This window comes from Scyliorhinus torazame, chromosome 1 (assembly GCF_047496885.1).
Source record: "Scyliorhinus torazame isolate Kashiwa2021f chromosome 1, sScyTor2.1, whole genome shotgun sequence".
Lineage (NCBI taxonomy): Eukaryota > Metazoa > Chordata > Chondrichthyes > Carcharhiniformes > Scyliorhinidae > Scyliorhinus > Scyliorhinus torazame.
Window position 1 is genome coordinate 278,888,257 of NC_092707.1, and position 23,704 is coordinate 278,911,960.

Genomic DNA, 23,704 nt, shown 5'->3' on the forward strand with positions numbered 1-23,704 from the left:
TGGGAGGATGCAGTCGGGGAAGGTGGCAGGGCCGGATGGGTTTCCGGTGGAATATTATAAAAAATTCAAGGATAAGCTGGCACCCCTGATGGTGGGAATGTTTGAAGAGGCGATAGGGAAGGGGGTGTTGCCACAAACCTTGGGGCAGGCATCGATTTCACTGTTGCTAAAAAAAGATAAGGATCCGATGGAGTGTGGGTCGTATCGGCCCATATCACTTCTGAATGTGGACGCAAAAGTATTGGCGAAGGTACTGGTGGGTAGGCTGGAGGAGTGCCTCCCGAAGGTGATAGGTGAGGATCAGACGGGGTTCCTGAGAGGGAGGCAGCTCTTTTCGAACATTAGGAGGGTATTGAACGCCGTTATGGCACCGCCGGAGGGGAAGGAAACAGGGGTGGTTGTGGCATTGGACGCCAAGAAGGCGTTTGACCTGGTAGAATGGGGGTACTTGATGGCAGTTCTGGAGCGGTTTGGGATTGGACCAAGATTTGTGAACTGGGTAAACCTATATAAGGAGCCGAGGGCGAGTGTCCGCACAAACAATATCAGCTCGAGATACTTTTCTCTCCACCGTGGGACGAGACCGGGATGTCCTATGTCCCCCCTGATGTTTGCACTTACGATTGAGCCGTGGGGCGGGGGGATAGAGCATAGGGTGTCCTTGTATGCCAACGACTTGCTGTTATACGTGTCGGAACCGAGTGTGTCGATAGGGGGAATATTGGAGCTGCTTCGAGTGTTTGGGTCTTTCTCGGGGTACAAACTAAATCTAGACAAGAGTGAGTATTGTGTGGTGTCTCGGCCGGGGGTGGGGGCAGTGGTGGGGGGCTGCCATTCCGTAGGGCAGGGACTCACTTTAGGTATCTGGAGGTGCAGGTTGCCCGGGAGTGGGGGGGGAGCTTTACAGGTACAACATCTCTAGTTTGGTGGGGAGAGTGAAAGCCGATCTGGCAAGGTGGAATGGTCTCCCTCTGTCACTGGCGGGTCGGGTACAGACGGTTAAAATGAACGTGTTGCCGCGATTTCTGTTTATTTTTCAATGCCTACCGATTTTCCTGCCAAAGGCTTTTTTCAGAGAGATTGAGGGAAGGATTACGTCGTTCATATGGGGAGGGAAGGTGGCCAGAGTGAGAAAGGTGCTGCTCCAGAGGGGAAGGCAGGCAGGGGGTTTGGGTTTTCCGAACCTGATGTATTAGTACTGGGCGGCGAATGTGGAGAAGGTGCGGAGCTGGGTCAGAGGGGTTGATTCCCAGTGGGTCAGAATGGAGGAGAGTTTGTGCAGGGGATCGGGACTGAATTCACTAGCAACAGCGCCGCTCCCGATACTCCAGGGAAATACTCAGGGAGAACGGTAATAATAGCTTCATTGACAATTTGGAGGCAGTTTCGCCAACACTTCGGGTTGGAGGCAGGGTCAAGGGAAATGCCGATTCGGGGGAACCACAGATTTGAGCCAGGGAGGTGGGATGGAAATGGGAGGAGAAGGGGATTGAGACGCTAAAAGATTTGTTTTTTGGGGTCAGTTTGCAGGACTGAAGGAACTGGAAGCGAAGTATGGGCTGGAGCGGGGGGAAGTGTTTAGATACATACAGGTTCGGGATTTTGCCAGAAAGGAGATACAGAGCTTCCCGGTGGAACCGGCCTCCATATTGCTGGAGGAGTTGCTGACGACAGGGGGACTGGAGAAGGGGGTAGTGTCAGTGGTTTACGGAGCTATTTTGGAAGAGGATCAAAGCAAAGTGGGAGGAAGAGTTGGGAGAGGTTATAGAGGAGGGGTTCTGGTGTGAGGTGCTCCGGAGAGTAAATGCCTTCACCTTATGTGCGAGGTTGGGGCTGATACAGCTGAAGGTGGTATACAGAGCACACCTCACGAGGGCGAGGATGAGCCGAATCATTGAACGAGGTGTGCGTGCGTGCGGGTGGTAGAGGATAGAGAGAGACGATTTGAAGGGATTGTGGCTACAATTTTAATACGTACGTATGGACATAACAAATTTAGGAGCAGGACTAAGCCCCTTGAGCTTGCAAAACCATTCAGTATGGCTGATCTGATTGCAACCTCAACCCCACATTCCTGCTTACTCCTGGTACCCTTTCAGCCCCCCCCCCCCCACTTCTTATCAAGATTCAAATTAGCTTTCCCTTAAAAACATATTTTAAGAACTCTGCTTCCACCACCTTATGAGGAAAATAATTCCTAACAGTTGTCTGAAATAATAATAATCTTTATCAGTGTCACAAGTAAGCTTACATTAACACTGCAATGAAGTTACTGTGAAAATCCCCTAGTTGCCACACTCCGGTGCCTGTCCGGGTACACTGAAGCGGAATTCAGACTGTCCAATTCAGCTAACAAGCACGTCTTTCAGGACTTGTGGGAGGAAACCAGAGCACCCGGAGGAATCCCACTGAGAACCTGCCGACTCCACACAGACTGTGACCCAAGCTGGGAATTGAACCCGGGTCCCTGGCGCTGTGAAACAACAGTGCTAACCACTGTGCTACTGTAAATGGGCGACCCCTTATTTTTAAACTGAGACCCCTAGTTTTAGATTCTCCCACAAACGGAAACATCCTCTCCACATCCACCCTGTCAAGATCCCTCAGGATCTTCTACATTTTAATCAAGTCACCTCTTATTCTATAAATACAAGCCTAACTTGTCCAACGTTTCCTCTTTAGACAACCCATCCATTCCAAATATTAGTCCAGTAAATTATTGTTATTGAAATTTCATGTTTTCATCTTCCCTATCATTGTTGCTGTACAATATCTAGATTCCAATTCCAACCCTGAAATTTTCTTTTAGACATTTTATCTTTCTAGAACTCACAGTCTGAGTATTAAGTGTACAGAGTGGTGATATTGTGACTTATTTGTGTGTTCCCCCCCCCCCCCCCCCCCCCACAATTCATCCATAACAGAAATATACCCGAAAGAGAAGCTGGAGGATAAAGAACAAGATGAATATTTTCCATTGAAGGAGAAAACTGGTAAGTTCAAGACCAAGGAACTTGTTATTGTTCACTCTGTGTACTTTACAAGCTGTTCAGAGTTTCAACAATTCTTAATCCATGCTGACCTTGCAAATTCATATTTTCATTCGGCTTGTTATGTCTTATAGAGAGAGTGGTTGAATTTAATTTGCATTCTTCTAATGAACAGTAACAAACTGTTTGAATGCTTGCTAACTGTTTGAAGAGGACAAAGTTTGTCAAAAAAGAAAGCATCTCTTCAGCTTTTGAATTGAGCATGCCAGAAATATTCTGCTCACAAATGCCGAAAACTAAAAGATTGGCTTTTCTCCTCTCTCCATGCTCTGCTCTATTCTGTAGCTGAAATTGCAGAAGTTTCAACTTTTTCCATTCGTTCCAACTTCTGGGTGCAGCTAACTTAGGACTAAAAACTTGCGTCATTCTTGAATCCTTTGTAGTTAAAAGTATTGAGACGAGCAAATGACTTCATACTATTACATAATATTTACAGCACTGAAACAGGCCATTCAGCCCTTCTGCTCCTTGTCAGAGTTTGTGCTCAACACAAGTCACCTCCCATCCTACTTCCTCTGACCTCATTAACAAATTTCTTTCTCCCTCCGATCTGTTTTTTCTCCTTACTTTCTCCCAGGTATATCTATGCTAGCTGCTTCAACTACACTTTAAAATGTGGTACTTGCAAATTTCACGAGCCTGGTGGGGAGGGTGAAGGAGGATTTGGGGAAATGGGACAGTCTCCCTTTGTTGTTGGCTGGCTAAGTGCAGGCAGTCAAAATTAATATTTTGTTTTTGTTCCAGTGTCTGCCAGTCTTTTTGCCAAAGTCATTCTTTCGAGGGGTGGACAGGCTGGTCTCATCGTTTGTGTGGGCAGGGAAGGTAGCAAGGATGAAGAAGGCGGTGCTCCAAGGGGGTGGCAGCCAGGGGGCTTGGCCTGTCCGAACTTGATGCACTATTCCTGGGCAGCGAATACGGAGAACGTGTGGGGCTGAGTAAGGACACGGGGGCTCTGTGGGTGCGGATGGAAGCAGATTCTTGTAAAGGGTCAGGGTTGCGGTTGCTGGCAACGGCACCGTTACTTCTCGCCTGGGAGGCACTCATGTTATCCTATAGTGGTAGCCACGCTGAAGATTTGGTGCAATTTTGCCAGCACTTCAAGTTGAGGACAGGGTCGAGGGTGATGCCGATAAGAGGGAATTACGGGTTTGAGCCAGGGAGGATGGTTGCGAAGTTCCGGGTTTGGGAAGAGAAAGGGGTAAAAGAGATGAAGGATTTGTTTCTGGAGGGGCGATTTGCAAGTTTGGAGGAGCTGAGGGTGAAGTATGGGCTCCAACTTGAGGAGGGCTTCAGGTATATGCATGTTCGGAGTTTTGAAAGAAAAGTTTTCGCGAGTTTCTCGGTAGCCGTCGTCCTTGTTGTTGAAGGAGATGCTGTCGGTAGGGGCGGTTGGAGAGTGGGGTCGTTCAGCGATCTACAGCACGATTATGGAGGATGATGAGCAGTCCATGGAGGGGATTAAGGCCAAGTATGAGGAAAAGTTGGGGATGGGGCTGGATGAACGATTATGGTGCAAAGTGCTATGAAGAGTCAATGCCTCAATCTCGTTTGCGAAGCTGGGGTTGATTCAGTTAAAAGTGGTGCACAGAGCGCACTTAACAAAGATGAGAATGAGCCAGCTGTTTGAAGGGTGGAGGACAGTTGCGAGCGGTGTGGGAGGGGCCCAACCAAACATGTCCATATTTTCTGGTCCTGCCGGAAGTTGGAGATATTTTGGTGGCTGTTTTTCAGCAGATGTTCGGGATTCTGCATGTTGAATTGGAGTCTGGTCCCCTGGAGGCCATATTAGGGGTGTCAGACATGCTGCAGATGGGAGCGTGAGCAGACGTTTTAACCTTCGCCTCGTTGATTGCTCACATGCGGGGTGGAGGTCAGCTTCTGCCCCCCTGTGCCTCAGCGTGGCTGGGGGACCTAATGGAGTTCTTGTATTTGGAGAAGTTGAAATTTGCTCTGAGAGGAGCGGATGAGGAGTTCCACCAGAGATGGGGTTTGTTTGTTTTACATTTTGGAGACCTAATTGCTGTCGGCGGGGGGGGGGGGGTCCCATTGCAATCCTAGATAACCATCTTCGCTGTCCACTATGTCATCAATCTTGGTGTCATATGCAAACTTAGTAACCATGCCTCCTAAATTCTCATCCAAATCATTAATATAAATCACAAATAACAGTGGACCCAGCACTGATCCCTGAGGCACACCACTGGTCATAGGCCTCCAGTTTGAAAAACAACCCTCTACAAGCACCCTTTGTCTGCTGTCGCCAAGCCAATTTTGTATCCAATTGGCTACCTCACCCTGGATCCTGTGAGATTTAACCTTATGCAACAACCTACCGTGCGGTACCTTGTCAAAGGCCTTGTTAAAGTCCATGTAGACAACATCGACTGCACTGCCCTCATCTACCTTCTTGGTTACCCCTTCAAAAAACTCAATCAAATTTGTGAGACATGACTTTCCCCTCACAAAGCCATGCTGACTGTCCCTAATCAGTCCTTGCCTCTCCAAATGCCTGTTGATCCTGTCTCTCAGAATACCTTCTAACAGCTTGCCCAACACGGACGTTAGGCTCACTGGTCTGTAGCTCCCTGCGGCCCCCTTCTTCTATAACAAAGGCACAACATTTGCTACCCTCAAATCTTCAGGCACCTCACCTGTGACTGTCGACAATTCAAATATCTCTGTTAGAGGACCTGCAATTTCCCCCCTTGCCTCCCACAACATCCTGGTATACATTTAATCAGGCCCCGGGGTCTTCTGTAATTTGATGCACTTTAAGACTTCCAACACCTCCTTCTCTGTAATATGTACACTCCTCAAGACTATATATTTCCCAAGTTCCCTAACATCCATGCCTTTCCCAACAATAAATACCAATGAGAAATATTAATTTAGGACCTCGCCCATCTCTTGTGGATCCGCACAGAAATGACCTTTGTAGATTCTTAAGAGGCTCTAATCTCTCCCTCGTTACTTTTTTGCCCTTTATGTATTTGTAGAAGCTCTTTGGATTCTCCTATGCAATATCTGCCAAAGCAATCTCATGTCCTCTTTTAGCCCTCCTGATTTCTCTCTTAACGACAGGGCAGCATGGTGGCACAGTGGTTAGCACTGCTGTCTCACGGCGCCGAGGACCCGGGTTCGATCCCGGCCCCGAGTCACTGTCCGTGTGGAGTTTGCACATTATCCCCGTGTCTGCATGGGTCTCACCCCCACAACCCAAAGATGTTCAGGGTAGGTGGATTGGCCATGCTAAATTGCCCCTTCACTGGAAAAATATAATTGGATACACTAAATTTTTTTTTTTTTAACCTCTACTCCGACAATCTCTATGCACTACAAGGATCTACTTGATCCCAGCTGCCTATGCATGTTATATGCCTCCTTCTTTTTGACCAGGGCCTCGATATCCAGAGTCATCCAGGGTTCCCTACTTCTATGAGATATGCCCTTACTCTAAAAGGAATATGCTTACCCTGAACCTTGGTTAACACACTACTTACTAGCTGTCTCTTTGCCTGCCAACAGACTCTCCCAATTAACTTTCGAAAGTTCCTGTCTAAAACCAGCAAAATTGGCCTTTCCGAAAGTTAGAATTTTAACTTTTGGGCCAGACCAATCATTCTCCATAGCTATTTTAAAACTAATGGAATTATGGTCTCTGGCCCCAAAGTGATCCCTTACTAATACTTCTGTCACCTGTCCTTCCTTATTTCCCAAGAGGAAGTCAAGTTTTATTTCTCCTGAATACATTCAACAAATTTCTCTCCATCTAAGCCCCTAATGCTATGGCTGTCCCAGTTAATGTTGGGAAAGTTAAAGTTCCCAACTATTACCACCCTGTTCTAATCCCGGCCCTGGGTCACTGTCCGTGTGGAGTTTGCACATTCTCCCCGTGTCTTTGTGGGTTTCACCCCCACATCCCAAAGATGTGCAGGGTGGGTGGATTGGCTACGCTAAATTGCCCCTTAATTGGAAAAAAAAAATTGGGTACTCTAAATTCATATTTTTAAAAAAAAACTATTACCACCCTATTTTTCTTGCAGCTATCTGTAATCTCCTTACATATTGCCTCTCAATTTCCCGCTGACTATTTGGGGGCAATCCTATCAAAGCGATCTCTCCCTTCTTTTTTCAGTTCTACCCATGTAGACTCAGTGTGCGAACCCTCGGATATATCCTCTCTCTGTCCTGCCATTATATTCTCCTTAATCAAAAACACAACTCCCTCCTCACTTACCTCCTGTTCTATCTTTCCTATAGCATCTGTACCCTGTAACATTGAGCTTCCAGTCCTGCCCCTCCCTTAGCCATGTTTCAGAAATAGCTATAATATCCCAGTCCCATGTACCCATCCATGCACTGAGTTCATCTGCCTTGCTCGTCAGGCCTCTTGCATGGAAATAAATGCAGTTTAATCTAGGTTTCCCTTGCTCTCTGCCCTGCTTTCTCAGACGTTCTCCCTGTCTTTTATTTCTCTTGGTCTTACTGGACCCATTCACTGAGTTCTCCACAATCTCTGTACTGTGGCCCTTTTTATTTTTGACTTTGCTTTCTCTGCCTTTCACTTTTCCCCTTACTGCCTTCTGTTTCTGCCACACTTTACTTCCCTCTGACATCCTGCATCGGTTCCCATCCCACATTAGTTTAAACCCTCCCCAACAGCGCAAGCAAACACTCCCCCTAGGACATTGGTTCCAGTCCTGCCCAAGTGCAGATCGTCCAGTTTGTACTGGTCCAACCCCTCCCAGAACCGGTTCCAGTGTCCCAGGAATTTGAATCTCTCCCTCTTACACTATCTCGCAAGCCACATATTCAACTTATCTATCCTGACATTCCTACTCTGACTAGCACGTAGCATTGGTAGCAATCCTGAGATTATTACCTTTGAGGTCCTACTTTTTAGCTTAACTTTAATAGGATCTCATCACAATTTTTACCTATATCGTTGGTGCCTATATGCACCACGACAGCTGGCTGTTCATGCTCTCCCCCTCCAGAAAGTCCTGCAGCCTCTCCGAGATGTCCTTGACCCTTGTACCAGGGAGGCAACACACCATCCTGGAGTCTTGTTTGCGTCTGCAGAAACGCCTGTCTATTCCCAAAGTGCCCTATCACTATAGCTCTGCCACTCGTTTTCCTGCTCTCCTGTGCAGTAGAGCCAGCCACGGTGCCATGAACCTGGCTTCTGCAACCTTCCTCTGGTGAGCGATCTCCCCCAACAGTATCCAAAACGGTATATCTGTTTTGGAGGAAGATGACCGCAGGGGCCCCTGCACTGCCTTCCTACTCTTCCTCTGTCTGGTGGTCATCCATTTCCTATCTCCCTCACTAATTTTTAACTGCGGTGTGACCAACTCGCTGAACGTACTATCCACGACTTCCTCAGCATCATGGATACTCCAAAGTGAGTCCATCCGGAGCTCCAGAGCCATCAAATGGTCTAACAGGTGCTGCAGTTGGACACACTTCTTGCACATGAAGGATCCATGAATACCAGAATGGTCCCTGAATTCCCACACAGCACAAGAGGAGTACCACACTGGTCTGGGATCTCCTGCCATGACTTAACCCTTCAGTTAACTTAGAACAACAACGACAATACCAAGAGAAAAAATAAAAAAACTACTTAGCAGTCACCAGCCAATCACTTACCTGCTGGCTGTGACTTCACGGTTCGATTTCTTTCTACCTCTCACTTGCCCTCAAGTCTCCCTTGCAGCCCACCTCTCCACTCCACCTGATGATGAGCACCTCTTTCCCCTCAGCACGGAATTTCCCCTCAGCCCCAAATTCTCAATACCCTCACTCTGGCTGAAATCTCACTCCGGCTGACTGGTCATGTGCAAGCAGTCCATTTTCTCTATGACTAACCTATCATGTCTCTGAGCTTAAAGATCTCTATCAGATCATCCCTTGAATCAACAAGAAGTTACAGTTGAAACCTGCAGCTCCCTCCTTATCTCTGTACATAGAAATAGGAGCAGGAATGCGGCCCCTCGAGCCTGCTCCACCATTCAATGAGATCATGGCTGATCTCCTCAACACCATTTTTCCACACTATCCCCATATCCCTTGATATATTCAATATGTAGGAATCCATCAATCTCAGTTTTGAACGTACTTGATGACTCAACCTTCACAGCTGTGTGGACTAGGGAATCCAAAAGATTCACCACCTTCTTGGTGAAGGTATTTCTGTTCATCTGTGTCCTAAATGGACATCTCTTGTACTTTTTTTTCCAATAATCTTTTATTGTCACAAGTAGGCATACATTAACACTGCAATGAAGTTACTGTGAAAAGCCCCTAGTCGCCACATTCCGGCGCCTGTTCGGGCACACAGGGAGAATTCAGAATGTCCAATTCACCGAACAGCATGTCTTTCGGGACTCATGAGAGGAAACCCACGCAGACACGTGGAGAACATGCAGACTCCACACAGACAGACTCCACACACACAATGGTCCAGCTGGGAATCGAACCTGGGACCCTGGTGCTGTAAAGCCACAGTGCTAACCACTGTGCAGTGTCCCCTGATTCTAGATGTCCCAACCAGGGGAAACATCCTTCCTGCAGATTTGTCAAACCCTTCAAGATTTCTGTATGCTTCAATGCGATCACCCCTCATTCCTCTCAACTCCAGAGAATATAGGTCCAGTCTCCTCAATCTCACAAGGATCAGTTTGGTGAACCTCACCAACACTCTATTCAACTGCAGCAAGACTTCTTTGCTCTTGTACTGAAATCCTCCTTCAATAAAAACAATTTGCCTTCCTAATTGTTGCTGTACTTAAATATTGGCTTTCAGGGACTTCTGAACAAGGACACACAGGTCCCTTTGGATATCAGCACTTTCCAATCTCTCACCGTTTAGGAAATGCTTTATTTCTGTTTTTCCCTACAAAACATCATATTTTTCACCTTGTATTCCACCTGCCATATTCTTACTTTCACCAGCCCTTCAGCTTGCCAAGATCTCTGAGCTCCTCCAATTCTGGCTTCTGGTGCACCTCCAATTTTAATTGCATGACCATTGGTGTGCCTTTAGTTGCTTCGGCCCTGAGCTGTGGAATTTGCTCTCTAGACCCCTCAGTCTCCCCTTCCTCCAGGTTGCTCAGGTGTACGAAAGGGAACAAAAACAGAAAATACTGGACAATCTCAGCAGGTCTGACAGCATCTGTGGAGAGCGATGTTTCAAGTCTGGATGACTGCTGAGATTGTCCAGTATTTTCTGTTTTTGTTTCAGATTCCAGCATCCGCAGTAATTTGCTTTTATCTTCTGTAAAGGGCAGTTTATCTACAAGGTTATTGTCCAGTCAGCAAAGACAAAAATCTCTGCCTTTTGTATGGTAAACCTGGCATTGCGAGCATTATGTCGATATCAATTGGAAAGAATAATATTAGTTATGAACTATGATTTTTCCTAATTATTTTATAATATCCTGTCCTCACACTGTGACACAAATTAAGAATAAAGCGTGGCAGGAGTACATAACATATTCAACATATAATGCAACAACAGATCCTTGGAACCCCGTGACCTCGAGCACTTTGAAGCACAAGGGCAGCAGATGCATGGAAACACCACCACATTGAAGTTCCCCTCAGAGTCACACACCATTATGACTTGGAGCCACATCAGACGTTCCTTCACTGTCACTGGGTCAGCATCCTGGGAAAAGCACTGTGGGTGTACCTACATCACAAGGTCTGCAAGGTTCAAGTAGGCACCATGTCTCAAGGGCAATTAGGGAGGGCAATATATGCTGGTCTTGTCAGTGATGCCCATATCCTGTGAAATATATATATTTTTTAAATGCCCTTTATTTCAGATTAAAGATTGAAGTTGGATATTCAATGTAGAAAAGAGATACCACACTATGCCAGTCAATACATCCACTAGGTGGCGTGCAAAGCAGCATTGATCTTGGGAATATAAAAAAGCACTATAATTATCTGATTACAATGTTACATCACAAAATATAACTCAAAATGCCAGGTCAATTTGGAAGATCTAGATGCTGAGATTTTTATACTCTATTTAAGTACACTTGGTAAAAGCTATATTCAGGAAGGGACTGCAAAAATCTACATTTGATTTTTCTCCAAAAGTGCCCCTTCATTTGGGCAGTGACAAAAGAACCAAGGACAGGATTCTCTCTTAGCCTATGTCGGAATCTGGAAAATTGGGCGGAGAATAGGTTTTGACGCTGAAATCATGGCGGGCGCCGGTTTAACGCCAAATCGCAATTCTCGCGTGTCTCAACAGCAGCGTCAATGCGTTCCACTCTGCACATACCGTAGACGCTGTTGGCATATCATTAGCGGGTCTGACCCAGTATTCTCCAAGGCCTCTGCCATTCTCCGCCTCCACTGGAGGGAATTCCTGACGGCGAGGTTCATTTGTGATTTTAAAAATCAAGAAACTGTGTTATGGCTGATGAGGGAGATAGGACCTGCAGAGGTGCGACCGTGGGCTGCCAGTCCTGGCACTGGCGGGCTGGCTAGGTAGTGTGGGGGGGGGGGGGGGGGGGGGCTGGTTCTGCAGAGTGACATCAGCCCTATGGTGTCCCACCCTGCATTCCAGTCCCCACTCTTGCCACCCCACCAAACTGGCCACCACCCGCTGGCAGGGCATCATGTGGCCTGCACAATGGCAATGCCCACAGTATCCCCTACAGGTGGGCGCCAGATGGACGCCGCAGAGTGAACCGATGGAGGGTGTAGCGCCGCTCTGACAGTAGGGATGGGCTCCAGGGTCACAAACCCCATCGTGCAGGGCACCGGTGGCCATGGATGCGGGGAGGGCATACGGGGGCAGAATCCACAGTGCCAATTGGTGCACCACGTTGCCCATTGGACCTGGTTAGGCATGGAGTCATGCACCATTGCTAACATGCTGACCTTTCACCTCCCGCAGACAATGGATCTTGGAATACAGCCATCAATGGTGGCCTTCCTCCAGTCGCCGCAGCACTAGGGAATGCCCTGTAGCTATATGAGCTGGAGCTGCTCGACGAGGTGGAAGCTGCAGCAGTGGAGCATGTCCCAGCGGAACAGGAGGCAGCCTCTGAGGATAGAGAGCCGGTCGATAAGTCTCCGAGGAGGAGGAGGTGCAAAAGCTCTGGATGAGGCTTCGTATGTACCTGTAGCGCCAGTCATTTGAGTACCCGCTGGACCGGGCATGCCATTAAAGACTCCGGCTGAGCAGGGGGACAGTGCGCATATGTGCCAGACCATGACGCATCTGGCACTGCGGGGGACTGGGGGACGACAATCGCTCCCGGTGGCCGTCGAGGTATCGGTTGCCCTGAACCTTTAAGCCATGGGCTCCTTCCAGCCAGCGAGTGGGGACCTGTCTGAGATCTCTCAGAGCTCGGTGCACAGGTGCATCCGCGCCATCACGGAGGCCCTACATGCCCAGTCAGCACAATACATCCATTTCAATGTGGACCGAGCCCACCAGGATGCCCGGGCAGCGGGGTTTGCAGCCATCGTCAAGATGCCCCGGGTCCAGGGGGTGATCGATGAGGTGCATGTCGCCCTACGAGCACCTGCAGATGACAGGCCGCTCTGAATAAGCCGAAAGGGGTTCCACTTGAACGTGCAGCTGGTGTGACCATCAGATGCGCATTATGCACGTCTGTGCCTAATAGCTGGGCAGTGTGCATGGTGCCTTCATCCTGGCACACAGCGATTCCCAGCGTCTTTGAGGTGCAGCCCCTGGGTGAGGGGTTGGCTCCTGGGTGATGGAGGTTATCCGTTGCAGTTGTGGCTGATGGCGCCTATCTTGAGGCCACAGACAAACGCGGAGACCTGCTACAATGATGCCGATGCAGTGACCAGGAGTGTGATCGAGTGGTGCTTTGGCATCCTGAACTGGCGCTTCAGGTGCCTGGGCCCTCTGAAGGGGCCCTCCAGTATGGCGCTGGGAGGATCACCCGCATTATTGCGGTTGTTGCGTCCTCCACAGCATCGCACAGCTGAGGGGCGACCTGCTGGATGAGGTAGATGAACGCCAGGCCTCCTCCGACGGGAGGATGCTGGTGGGGGTGAGGATGGACAGGACATGGGGCCCATGCAGGCACAGGAGGCCGCACAACGTGTGCACCAGGGCCAATGCGTACAGGATGCTCTGATCCCCTCCAGGTTCACCAAGTAGGGGGGAGGAACTGGCCAGGGGCAAGGACACCGCATCCCAACTACACCCCCTGAATTCAACCCTCTCCGTGATACATATCTGCCACACTACGGGATGCGGGCCCTGGGTTGGCAATAACAGCGGGTATGGTCCATGGTATGGAGGATGATGACTACCCACTCTGCAGTGAGCTTTGCTGCTCCGCATCATTTGACAACGTCCCATTCCTGCTCCGGGAGCACTTTCCACTGTCCACCTGGGTGACCCCAATTCATCATACGGTCCCAGGAGGTGGAGGAGGTGGGGACTGTGGGGGTGGTGGAGGTGAGACACAGGACCGGTGAGCAGTGGCTGAACTGAGGTCCCTGAGCCACACTCCCCCTAACGTGTGCCCATTTCTCTCAGCCCACACCCTTCTGACACGGCACTGAGGCAGGTTGTAACATTGTGCACAGGTGTTTAATGTGAAAACATGTACACAGATTCATGCCCGAGCCCCTATCACTAAACGGTGCCCTGCACCCGTGCGAACTTAACCGCCTAATTTTCTGGCCTTATGGGTCCTAATGCTACATCTAGGTGGCTCCTCAGATGGTACATCAGACTTGGATGCAGCCTGCTGTGATACCTCCCCTGCAACTTGGGTCCCCATTGGCAGGCGTCTTCTGGGGCGACCGTGCCTGGCTGCTGCCAGGTGTCGCTGGTGGTGTCCCTGCTCTGACCACTGCCCACTAGATGTGCCAGGGTCAGGGGGCGGGTATCCGAGGTGCTGCGGTGCTCCGGCACCTCCCTTGCGGGAGTCACCGGTATGGGCCCCATCACCATCTCCTCCCTCCGAGTGCCCGATTGCCCCCGGGCTACTCCATGGGATGGGGGTGTGAACAGAGCTATCCCCGAGGCCCCTGCCATCTGGTGCTGCCAGTTTTGGAAGCCCGCTGCTGTCTCGGCCAGAGTATGCATGCTCTCGGCCATGGAGCACAGGGAGTGGACCACCTCCGACTGGGACGGTGCCACATCATCCATTGACTGTGACACCACCTTCTGGGTCTGGCCCACATCAGCCAGTGACTGCACCATCTCCCTCTGGGACTGGGCCACCTCCCTCTGTGTCTGCACCATGTCGGCCAGCGCCTGGGCAATGCCGCCGATGCTCACAGTCATGGCCCGCTGTGGCTGGGCTACACTCCGGAGCGCAGCTGCAATGTCTAGATGGCTCTGATGCATGGCTGACTGTGAATGGGCAACCCTGTCCTGGGCCTTGGCCACCGCCTGCACAGAATGCCTCAAGCCTTGGACATGCTGATCCATAGCCGCAACCCTTGCCCCCAATGCTTCTACCGCGGACGCCATGGTGTTGGCCTGGGTGGCATGCATGACCGGCACCATCTCCTGCTCCTGCACGCGGTTGGACTCCTCCACCTGCGCTTGCAGGTGCTGGATGATCGGCGACAACCCCTCATGTCGTCCCTGGCTCTGTGACTGCATCTCCACGATAGATGGGACTGTCCGTTCCAGAAGCCCGAAACCCATCTGGACGGCAGCTGGTCCCTGGGGCCGGCCTGCCCTCCGACTGTTTGCCCCCTCGGGAGTTCCTACCTCAACCTACTGTACTGGAGCATGTGTGTGGTGCGCAGCAGATAATGCCCCAAGAACCTCTTCACTAACATGCTCAACTGAGGTGAGTGTGTCTGAGATGAAGGGTTTTGGAGACAGCTGTGATGGGAAATCAGTATCATCATCGAACTTGAGCTTTGGGGTGTCCTGGGTCTCGGGTTGATGGCTCGCGTCAGTGTCGGTGTCCTCGTTGCTGGTCGGCGGGTTGGGGGACACCAAAAGGACCCGCCCTATCATCAACAGCTCCTGTAAGACAGAAGGCAAGATGCATGATTAGACTGCGGGCCAGGGGGGAGTGGGGGTGAGGGTGGTGTTGGAGGGGGGTTGACGCATGACGCATGTGTCACAGGAACCGCAACTCTGCGGGGGTCTCACTTTCTCGCCCACGCCGATCTGCACCCCGGCGACTGCCCTTTCCTCGGGTCCGCCGACCATGTCCAGGGCCCTTGGCTCTGCTGCAGTGAGGTGCACAGTTCCGGCGGTCCCCATCCAGTCTTTTCCCACTCCTGGCGGTTATAGGTGGTCTTCCCATGGGGGTGGGAGCAGAAAGTGCAGTGTTAGACTATCCAGGGGGTGGGTAGCTGTGGCTTCAATGGCCAGAGCACCCGTCACGGTGGCTAATATGGGTGCCGGCATGTGGTGCAGGATTGGGGTTCGGACACCCTCCGGATGGAGGGGTTAGGGTTACGGGTGTGTGGGACGTGGGTTGGTGCCAGGGCACAGTGCTGCCTTCTCAGCCTGGCTGCCCTGAGGAGGCTGTGCAGTTTTTTTTCTTGCATTGATGGCCAGACCGGCCAATGTTGCTGACGGTGCTGACCACCTCTGACATATGTCCCAGGCGTGGTGAACGGCGGCAGCTGAGTCTTCTTCCCGGGCCGGGGTACAGGGTGGCCTGCCCCTCCTCCACGGTGTCCAGCAGGGTCTCCAGCTCGGCATCCGTAAAACGAGGTGCCGCTCTCCTCGCTGCCTTCACATGGTGTGTGTGGGGAGTGAAGAGTGTGGTGTGTGTGGGGAGTGAAGAGTGTATATGCGGTTGCAGCTGGTCAGCCTCCTGAGCCAATCACAAATCTGGTGAATCCAGCACCATTTCTCATTGGAACAGGTTGAGTTCCACGTGGCGCTGGTGCAAGCCCCTTAATGGCCACTGAATCGGTCCAGGTGCAGCGCCAGTTGTGCTGTCGTAAAAGTCCACGAATCCTGTCCTGGCGTCAACACTTAGCCTGAGGAAAGGAAACTTTTGCCGCAGGTGTTTGCACTGCCAGTAATTTTACCATCAATAGAAAATTTTGCTAAGGAATAAGGGTACTTTTACAAGCAGTTGTGTAATCCTTGTATTATGATCGAACAGTAAAGAAGTGCTTAAAAAAAAACCCAAAGAACTGTCATTTACTGAGTTAACTCGTTTTAAAAGAAATTTCCCAGTTAATGGGCAATTTAGCGTGGCCAATCCACCGACCGTGCACATCTTTGGGTCGTGGGGGTGAAACCCTCGCAGACACTGGGAGAAAATGCAAACTCCACACAGCCATCGCCCAAGGCCGGAATTGAACCCGGGTTCCTGACGCTGTGAGGCAGCACGGTGAACCACGGTGCCGCTGTGCTGCCCAGGATCTTCAAGGGGCAGCACGGTAGCCTTGTGGATAGCACAATTGCTTCACAGCTCCAGCGTCCCAGGTTCGATTCTGGCTTGGGTCACTGTCTGTGCGGAGTCTGCACATCCTCCCCGTGTGTGCGTGGATTTCCTCCGGGTGCTCCGGTTTCCTCCCACAGTCCAAAGATGTGCGGGTTAGGTGGGTTGGCCATGGTAAATTGCCCTTAGTGTCCAAAATTGCCCTTGGTGTTAGGTGGGGTTACTGGGTTATGGAGATAGGGTGGCGGTGTTGACCTTGGGTGGGGTGCTCTTTCCAAGAGCCGGTGCAGACTCGATGGGCCGAATGGCCTCCTTCTGCACTGTAAATTCTTTTTTTTTTTTTAAATAATATTTTATTGAAAATTTTTGGTCAACCAACACAGTACATTGTGCATCCTTTACACAACATTGTAACAATACAGATAATAATGACCTTTTTTAAATTTTGTAAATTCTATGATAATCTATGACCGTGACCCAGGGTCAGGATCAAACCAGGGTCCTCGGCGCCGTAAGGCAGCAGTGCTAAATACTGCGCCACCGTGCCGCCCAGTTAACTGTCTAATCTCGTCCATGCCATAGGAACATGAGAACAGCTGAATTAGGAGCTGGAGTTGGACACTCGGCCCCTTGAGCTTATTCATGGCTGATCTGATTTTAACCTTAATTCCGCATTCCCACCTATCCACGAGAACCATTTCCCCCTTGCTTATGCCTTAAACGTATTTCTTAGATCTCTTTGCTTCTACAAAGAATCGAGTCCAGTTGTTAAATTTCAGTGGCTTTATTCAGCACCCAAAGGTGCGGCACAGTTACACTTCTTTAGCTGTTCCCAAGGCAAGAGAGAGAGCTGTTTGCGTGCTTAATTCATATCCCGTGACATCACTGGTCTTAACCTTATTGGTGCGTTTAAATTGCGCTACCAGGCCCTGATTGGTCTTCACTGGGACTGGGGCTGAGGTTGTCCCGGATTGGTGGTCAGGAACACATCACTGGCATGACGTCAGACATCGGTGTCACATGGGCCGCGGCGCAAAAATCGGGAGGTGCCGGCGGTCATTTTGATTGGGTGCCAGAGGAGGGGGTGGCAGCGGCCATTTCATGGGGAAATGCTCCCCGACTTCCCGATCGAGGATCGGGCGGCGGCAGAGGGTATGGTGGCAGCCACTATAGCCCCAAACAAAGTTGGCTTCAGCACTAACTGCGCATGCGGGCATCGGTGCTAACTGCGCATGCTCCATCATTATTCAAAGACTCTTTTTCCTCTGCCTTTTGAGGAAGAGAGTTCCAAAGACACCCCACCCCTGAGAGAAAGCAATTCTCCTCATCTGTCTTAAATGGGTGAGCCCTTATTTTTAAACTAGTTCTTGATTCTCCCACAAGAGTAAACATCCTTTCCGCAGCCACTCTGTCAAGATCCGTCAGGATCAGAGAATCACTACAGTGCAGAAGGAAGCCATTCGGCCCATTGAGTTTGAACTGACCCTCTGAAAGTGTTTCGTACCTAGTCCCACATTCCCACCCTATCCCTGTAACCCCACCTCACCTTTTGGATAATTAAGGGGCAATTTAACACGGCTAATCCACCTAACCTGCTCATCATTGGACTGTGGGAAGAAACCGGAGCACCCGGAGGAAACCACCACAGACACTGGGAGAAAATGCAAACTCCACACAGCCATCACCCAAGGCCGGAATTGAACCCGGGTTCCTGACGCTGTGAGGCAGCACGGCGAACCACGGTGCCGCCGTGCTGCCCAGGATCTTCAAGGTATCAGTCAAGTCGCCTCTTACTCTTCTAAACTCCAACCTTTCCTCATAAGATAACTTGCTTATTCCTGCTATTACTCTGGTAAAGCTTCTCTGATCATCTTCCAACGCATTTACATATTTTCTTTAATAATAATAATTTAATAATCTTTCTTGTCACAAGTAGGCTTACACTGCAATGAAGTTACCGTGAAAAGCCCCTAGTCTCCACATTCCGGCCCCTGTTCGGGTACAAAGAGGGGGAGAATTCAGAATGTCCATATTATCTAATAGCACGTCTTTCGGGACTTGTGGAAGAAAACCGTAGCACTCGGAGGAAACCCACGCAGACACGGGGAGAACATGCAGACTCCGCACAGATAGTGACCCAAGCCGGGAATCAAACCTGGGACCCTGGCGCTACCATGCTGCCCACAGGAGACAAATACAGTACACCATACTCCAGATGTAGTCTCAACAATGCCCTGTATAACTGAACCATAACCTCCCTACTATTGTATTCGCATCCCCTGGCAATGAACAATAACATTCTAACAGCTTTCTTTTATAAAAAAAAAAAGGTATTTTTCTACACATTTTCAACATTTTAATATTTTTACAAAAAATAAGCACAATTCCTACACAACGCCCACCCCTTGATGTGCCCTGACGGCAACCATATCCCTAAAGTGTAAGATAAACAAATCCCATCTCTGGTGGAACTCCCCACCTGCCCTCAGAGCAAATTTCACATTCTCCAAATGCTGGAACTCCGTTAGATCCCACAGCCACACCGAGGCACAGGGGGAGAAGCTGACCTCCAACCAACAGGACTTGCCTGCGAGTGAACAACGAAGCGAAGGCTTAAAACATCTGCCCCTGTAGCTGTCTGCAATTCCGGCTGGTCTGACACCCCGAATATGGCCTCCAGGGGACCAGGCTCCAAATCCACATGCAGAACCTCAGACATGGTGCTGAAAAACTACCACCAAAATTTCTCCAACTTCGGGCAAGTCCAGAACATGTGAACATGATCAGCTGTGTCCCTTCCGTACTTCTCTCAACTATCCTCCACCCCTTCAAACAACCATCTCGTTTTTAAAAAAATATATATTTATTAAAGTTTTTAACACAATTTTTCACCCTTACAAACAAACCCCCCCCCCCTCGTAACAAATAGAAAGAAAACGCACATAGCAAGACATAAACATGGTAAAACGATATGTTACAGAACTTTGTACATTGGATTCCTCCGTACATGCCAGTTTTCCAGATCCTTCATGTATTATCTTCCTCGAATACCCCCAGACAGACCCCCCTCTTTCCCCCCCCCTCTTCACCCCTACACAAGTCATCCCCCCACCCCCCCCGCTCTCTCCCCCCGGGTTGCTGCTGCTGCTGACCGACCTTCATCTCATGCTCCGCAAGATAGTCTAGGTACGGTTGCCACTGCCTGGAGAACCCCTGCGCAGACCCTCTCAAGGCAAACTTTATCCTCTCTAGCTTGATAAACCCTGCCATATCATTTGTCCTGGCCTCCACGCTGGGGGGCTTCGCCTCCTTCCACATTAGCAAGATCCTTCGCCGGGCTACTAGGGACGCAAAGGCCAGAATGCCGGCCTCTTTCGCCTCCTGCACTCCCGGCTCGTCCGCTGCTCCAAATATTGCTAGCCCCCAGCTTGGCTTGACCCGGGCTTTCACCACCTTCGATATTGTTCCCGCCACTCCCCTCCAGAACCCCTCCAGTGCCGGGAATGACCAAAACATATGGACATGGTTCACCGGACTTCCTGAGCACCTTTCACATCTGTCCTCTACCCCAAAGAACCTACTCAGCCTCGCCCCCGTCATGTGCGCTCTGTGAACCACCTTCATCAGGATAAGCCTGGCACACGAGGAAGAGGAATTAACCCTACCTAGGGGATCAGCCCATAGCCCCTCCTCAATCTCCTCCCCCAGCTCCTCCTCCCATTTACCCTTCAGCTCCTCTACCAACGTCTCCCCCTCTTCTTTCATCTCCTGGTATATTGCCGACACCTTGCCCTCTCCAACCCATACGCCCGAGATCACCCTGTCTTGAATTTCCTGTGCCGGGAGCAACGGGAATTTCCTCACCTGCCGCCTCACAAATGCCCTCACCTGCATGTATCTGAAAGCATTTCCCGGGGGTATCTCAAACTTCTCCTCTAGTGTCCTTAGGCTCGCAAACGTCCCATCAATGAACAGGTCCTCCATTCTTCTAATCCCCGCCCGATGCCAGCTCTGAAACCCCCCGTCCATCCTCCCCGGGACAAACCGATGGTTGCCCCTGATCGGGGACCACACCGAGGCTCCCATTGCCCCCCTGTGCCGTCTCCACTGGCCCCAAATCTTCAGCATTGCCTCCACCACCGGGCTCGTGGTGTACCTTGTCGGCGAGAGCGGCAGCGGTGCCGTCGCCAGCGCCCCCAGGCTCGTTCCTTTGCAAGACGCCATCTCCAGCCTCTTCCATGCCGCCCCCTCTCCCTCCATCATCCACTTACGGATCATCGCCACATTTGCTGCCCAGTAGTAGCTCCCCAGATTCGGCAGCGCCAACCCTCCTCGGTCCCTACTGCGCTCCAGAAACCCTCTTCTTACTCTCGGGGTCTTATTTGCCCACACAAACCCCATAATGCTCCTGCCTACCCTCTTAAAAAAGGCCTTGGTGATCACGATGGGAAGGCACTGAAACACAAACAGAAACCTTGGGAGGACGACCATTTTAACCGACTGCACTCTACCCGCTAGCGAGAGCGGCAACATGTCCCATCTTTTGAAGTCCTCCTCCATCTGCTCCACCAGCCTCGTCAGATTCAGTTTATGTAGGGTCCCTCAACTCCTGGCTATCTGGATCCCCAGGTACCGAAAGCTCCCCTCCGCCCTCCTCAGCGGTAGCTCGCCTATCCCCCTTTCTTGGTCTCCTGCCTGTACTACAAAGAGCTCACTCTTCCCTACATTAAGCTTATAGCCCGGAAAATCCCCAAACTCCCTTAGAGTCTGCATGACCTCCACCATCCCCTCCACTGGATCCGCCACAAACAGCAACAGGTCATCTGCATAAAGCGACACTCGATGCCCCTCTCCCCCTCGGACCACCTCCTTCCATTTCCTAGACTCCCTTAATGACATGGCCAAGGGTTCAATTGCCAATGCAAACAACAGGGGGCACCCCTGCCTCGTCCCACGGTACAGATGAAAATACTCCGACTTCCGCCGATTCGTAACCACACTCGCCACCGGGGCTCTGTAAAGGAGCTTAACCCAACTAATAAACCCTCCCCCGAACCCAAACCTACGCAGCACTTCCCAGAGGTACTCCCACTCTACTCGGTCAAAGGCCTTCTCCGCATCCATAGCTGCCACTATCTCAGCCTTTCCCTCCACCGATGGCATCATTATCACGTTTAGGAGCCGCCGCACATTAGTGTCTAGCTGCCTGCCCTTTACAAATCCCGTCTGGTCCTCCTGAATCACCCCCGGGACACAGTCCTCGATCCTCGTGGCCAGCACTTTTGCCAGCAACTTAGCATCCACGTTGAGGAGCGAGATCGGCCTGTACGAGCCACATTGCAGTGGGTCCTTGTCCCGCTTCAGGATCAAAGAAGTCGTCGCCTCCGACATTGTCGGGGGGCAGGGTCCCTCCCTCCCTTGCCTCATTAAAAGTCCTCACTAGCAGCGGGGCCAACAGGTCTACGTACCTCCTGTAGAACTCAACCGGGGCCTTCCCTGCCTGCAAACTCCGCAAACCTTTACTCAGCTCCTCCAACCCAATTGGTGCCCCCAAACCAGCCACCTCCTGCTCCTCCACCCTCGGGAACCTCAGTTGGTCTAGGAATCATCTCATCCCCTCTTCCCCCGCTGGGAGCTGGGATCTGTACAGCTCCTCATAGAAGGCCTTGAATGCCTCATTTACTTTCGTCGCACTCCGCACCGTAGCTCCCCTTCCATCCTTGACTCCACCTATTTCCCTCGCTGCCATCCTCTTATGGAGCTGGTGTGCCAGCATCCGACTCGCCTTCTCCCCATACTCGTACGTCGCCCCCTGCACTTTCCTCCACTGTGCCTCTGCCTTCCCCGTGGTCAACAGGTCAAACTCCGCCTGGAGACGTCGCCTTTCCCGAAGTAATCCGTCCTCAGGGGCCTCTGCGTATCTCCTGTCCACTCTTAAAATCTCCCCCACTAACCTCTCCCTTTCCATGCCCTCTATCTTCTCCCTATGAACCCTGATGGAGATTAGCTCTCCCCTGACCACCGCCTTCAGCACCTCCCATACCACCCCCACCCGCACCTCCCCGTTGTCGTTGGCCTCCAAGTACCTTTCGATACACCCCCTCACCCTCCCACACACCGCCTCATCTGCCAGCAGTCCCACATCCAGCCACCACAACGGGCGTTGGTCCCTCTCCTCTCCCAACTCCAGTTCCACCCAGTGCGGGGCGTGGTCTGAAATGGCTATGGCCGAATACTCCGTTCCCTCCACTTTCGTGATCAGCACCCTGCCCAGAACAAAAAAATCTATCCGGGAGTAGGCTTTGTGCACGTGGGAGAAAAAAAGAAAATTCCCTGGCCTGCGGCCTGACAAACCTCCACGGGTCCACTCCCCCCATCTGATCCATAAACTCCCTAAGCACATTGGCCGCCGCCGGCCTCTTTCCGGTCCTAGATCTGGAGCGATCCAGTGCTGGGTCCAACACCGTATTGAAATCCCCACCCATTATCAAGCTTCCTACCTCCAGGTCCGGAATGCGCCCCAGCATTCGCTTCATGAATTCGGCACCATCCCAGTTCAGGGCATATACATTTACCAATACCACCCACGTCCCCTGCAACTTACCGCTCACCATCACATATCGACCTCCATTGTCCACTACGATATTCTTGGCCTCAGACGACACCCGCTTCCCCACCAATATTGCCACCCCTCTGCTCTTCGCGTCCAGCCCCGAATGGAATACCTGTCCTACCCATCCCTTTCTTAACCTGACCTGATCCGCCACCTTCAGATGTGTCTCCTGGAGCATGACCACGTCTGCCTTCAGTCCCTTTAAGTGTGCGAACACTCGGGCCCTCTTTACCGGCCCATTCAGGCCCCTCACATTCCACGTTATCAGCCGGATTGGGGGGCCTCCCACCCCCGCCCCCCCGCCGACTAGCCATCTCCTTTTCTAGGCCAGTCCCGTGCCCGCACCGCCCTCACCTTCCAGTCCCCCAGACGGGAGACCCCCGCCCCGACCATCTCTTCTGTGTCCCGTTCCCCTTCGGCCAGTGCAGCAGCAACCCTCCACCCCCCCTCTCCGCCCCCCTCCCCGCTAGACCCGTGTCTAGCTTTTTTGCTCCCCCCATAACACTCCCGTAAGTCGGCTGACACCTGCTGACCCCCCCCGTGTGGGAATCTCCCACTCAGTGTGCGTTTCTCCATTCCCCCCCCCCCCCCCCCCCTCCTTTCTTCCCTAGAGCGGGAAAAAACCTGCGCTTTCCTAAGCTTGCCCCGCCCCCTCT

General features: G+C 51.2%; 1 protein-coding gene across 2 annotated transcripts in view; it reads left to right on the forward strand.

The window, feature by feature from the left end:
* macrod2 (mono-ADP ribosylhydrolase 2) overlaps positions 1-23,704 on the forward strand; it is a 1,493,168-nt gene that overhangs the window by 70,116 nt on the left and 1,399,348 nt on the right. For both annotated transcript variants that reach the window (XM_072506634.1, XM_072506640.1), the window contains exon 3: positions 2,925-2,993. In XM_072506634.1, coding sequence (XP_072362735.1) covers positions 2,925-2,993 — 69 coding nt within the window. The remainder of the gene's footprint in view (positions 1-2,924; positions 2,994-23,704) is intronic.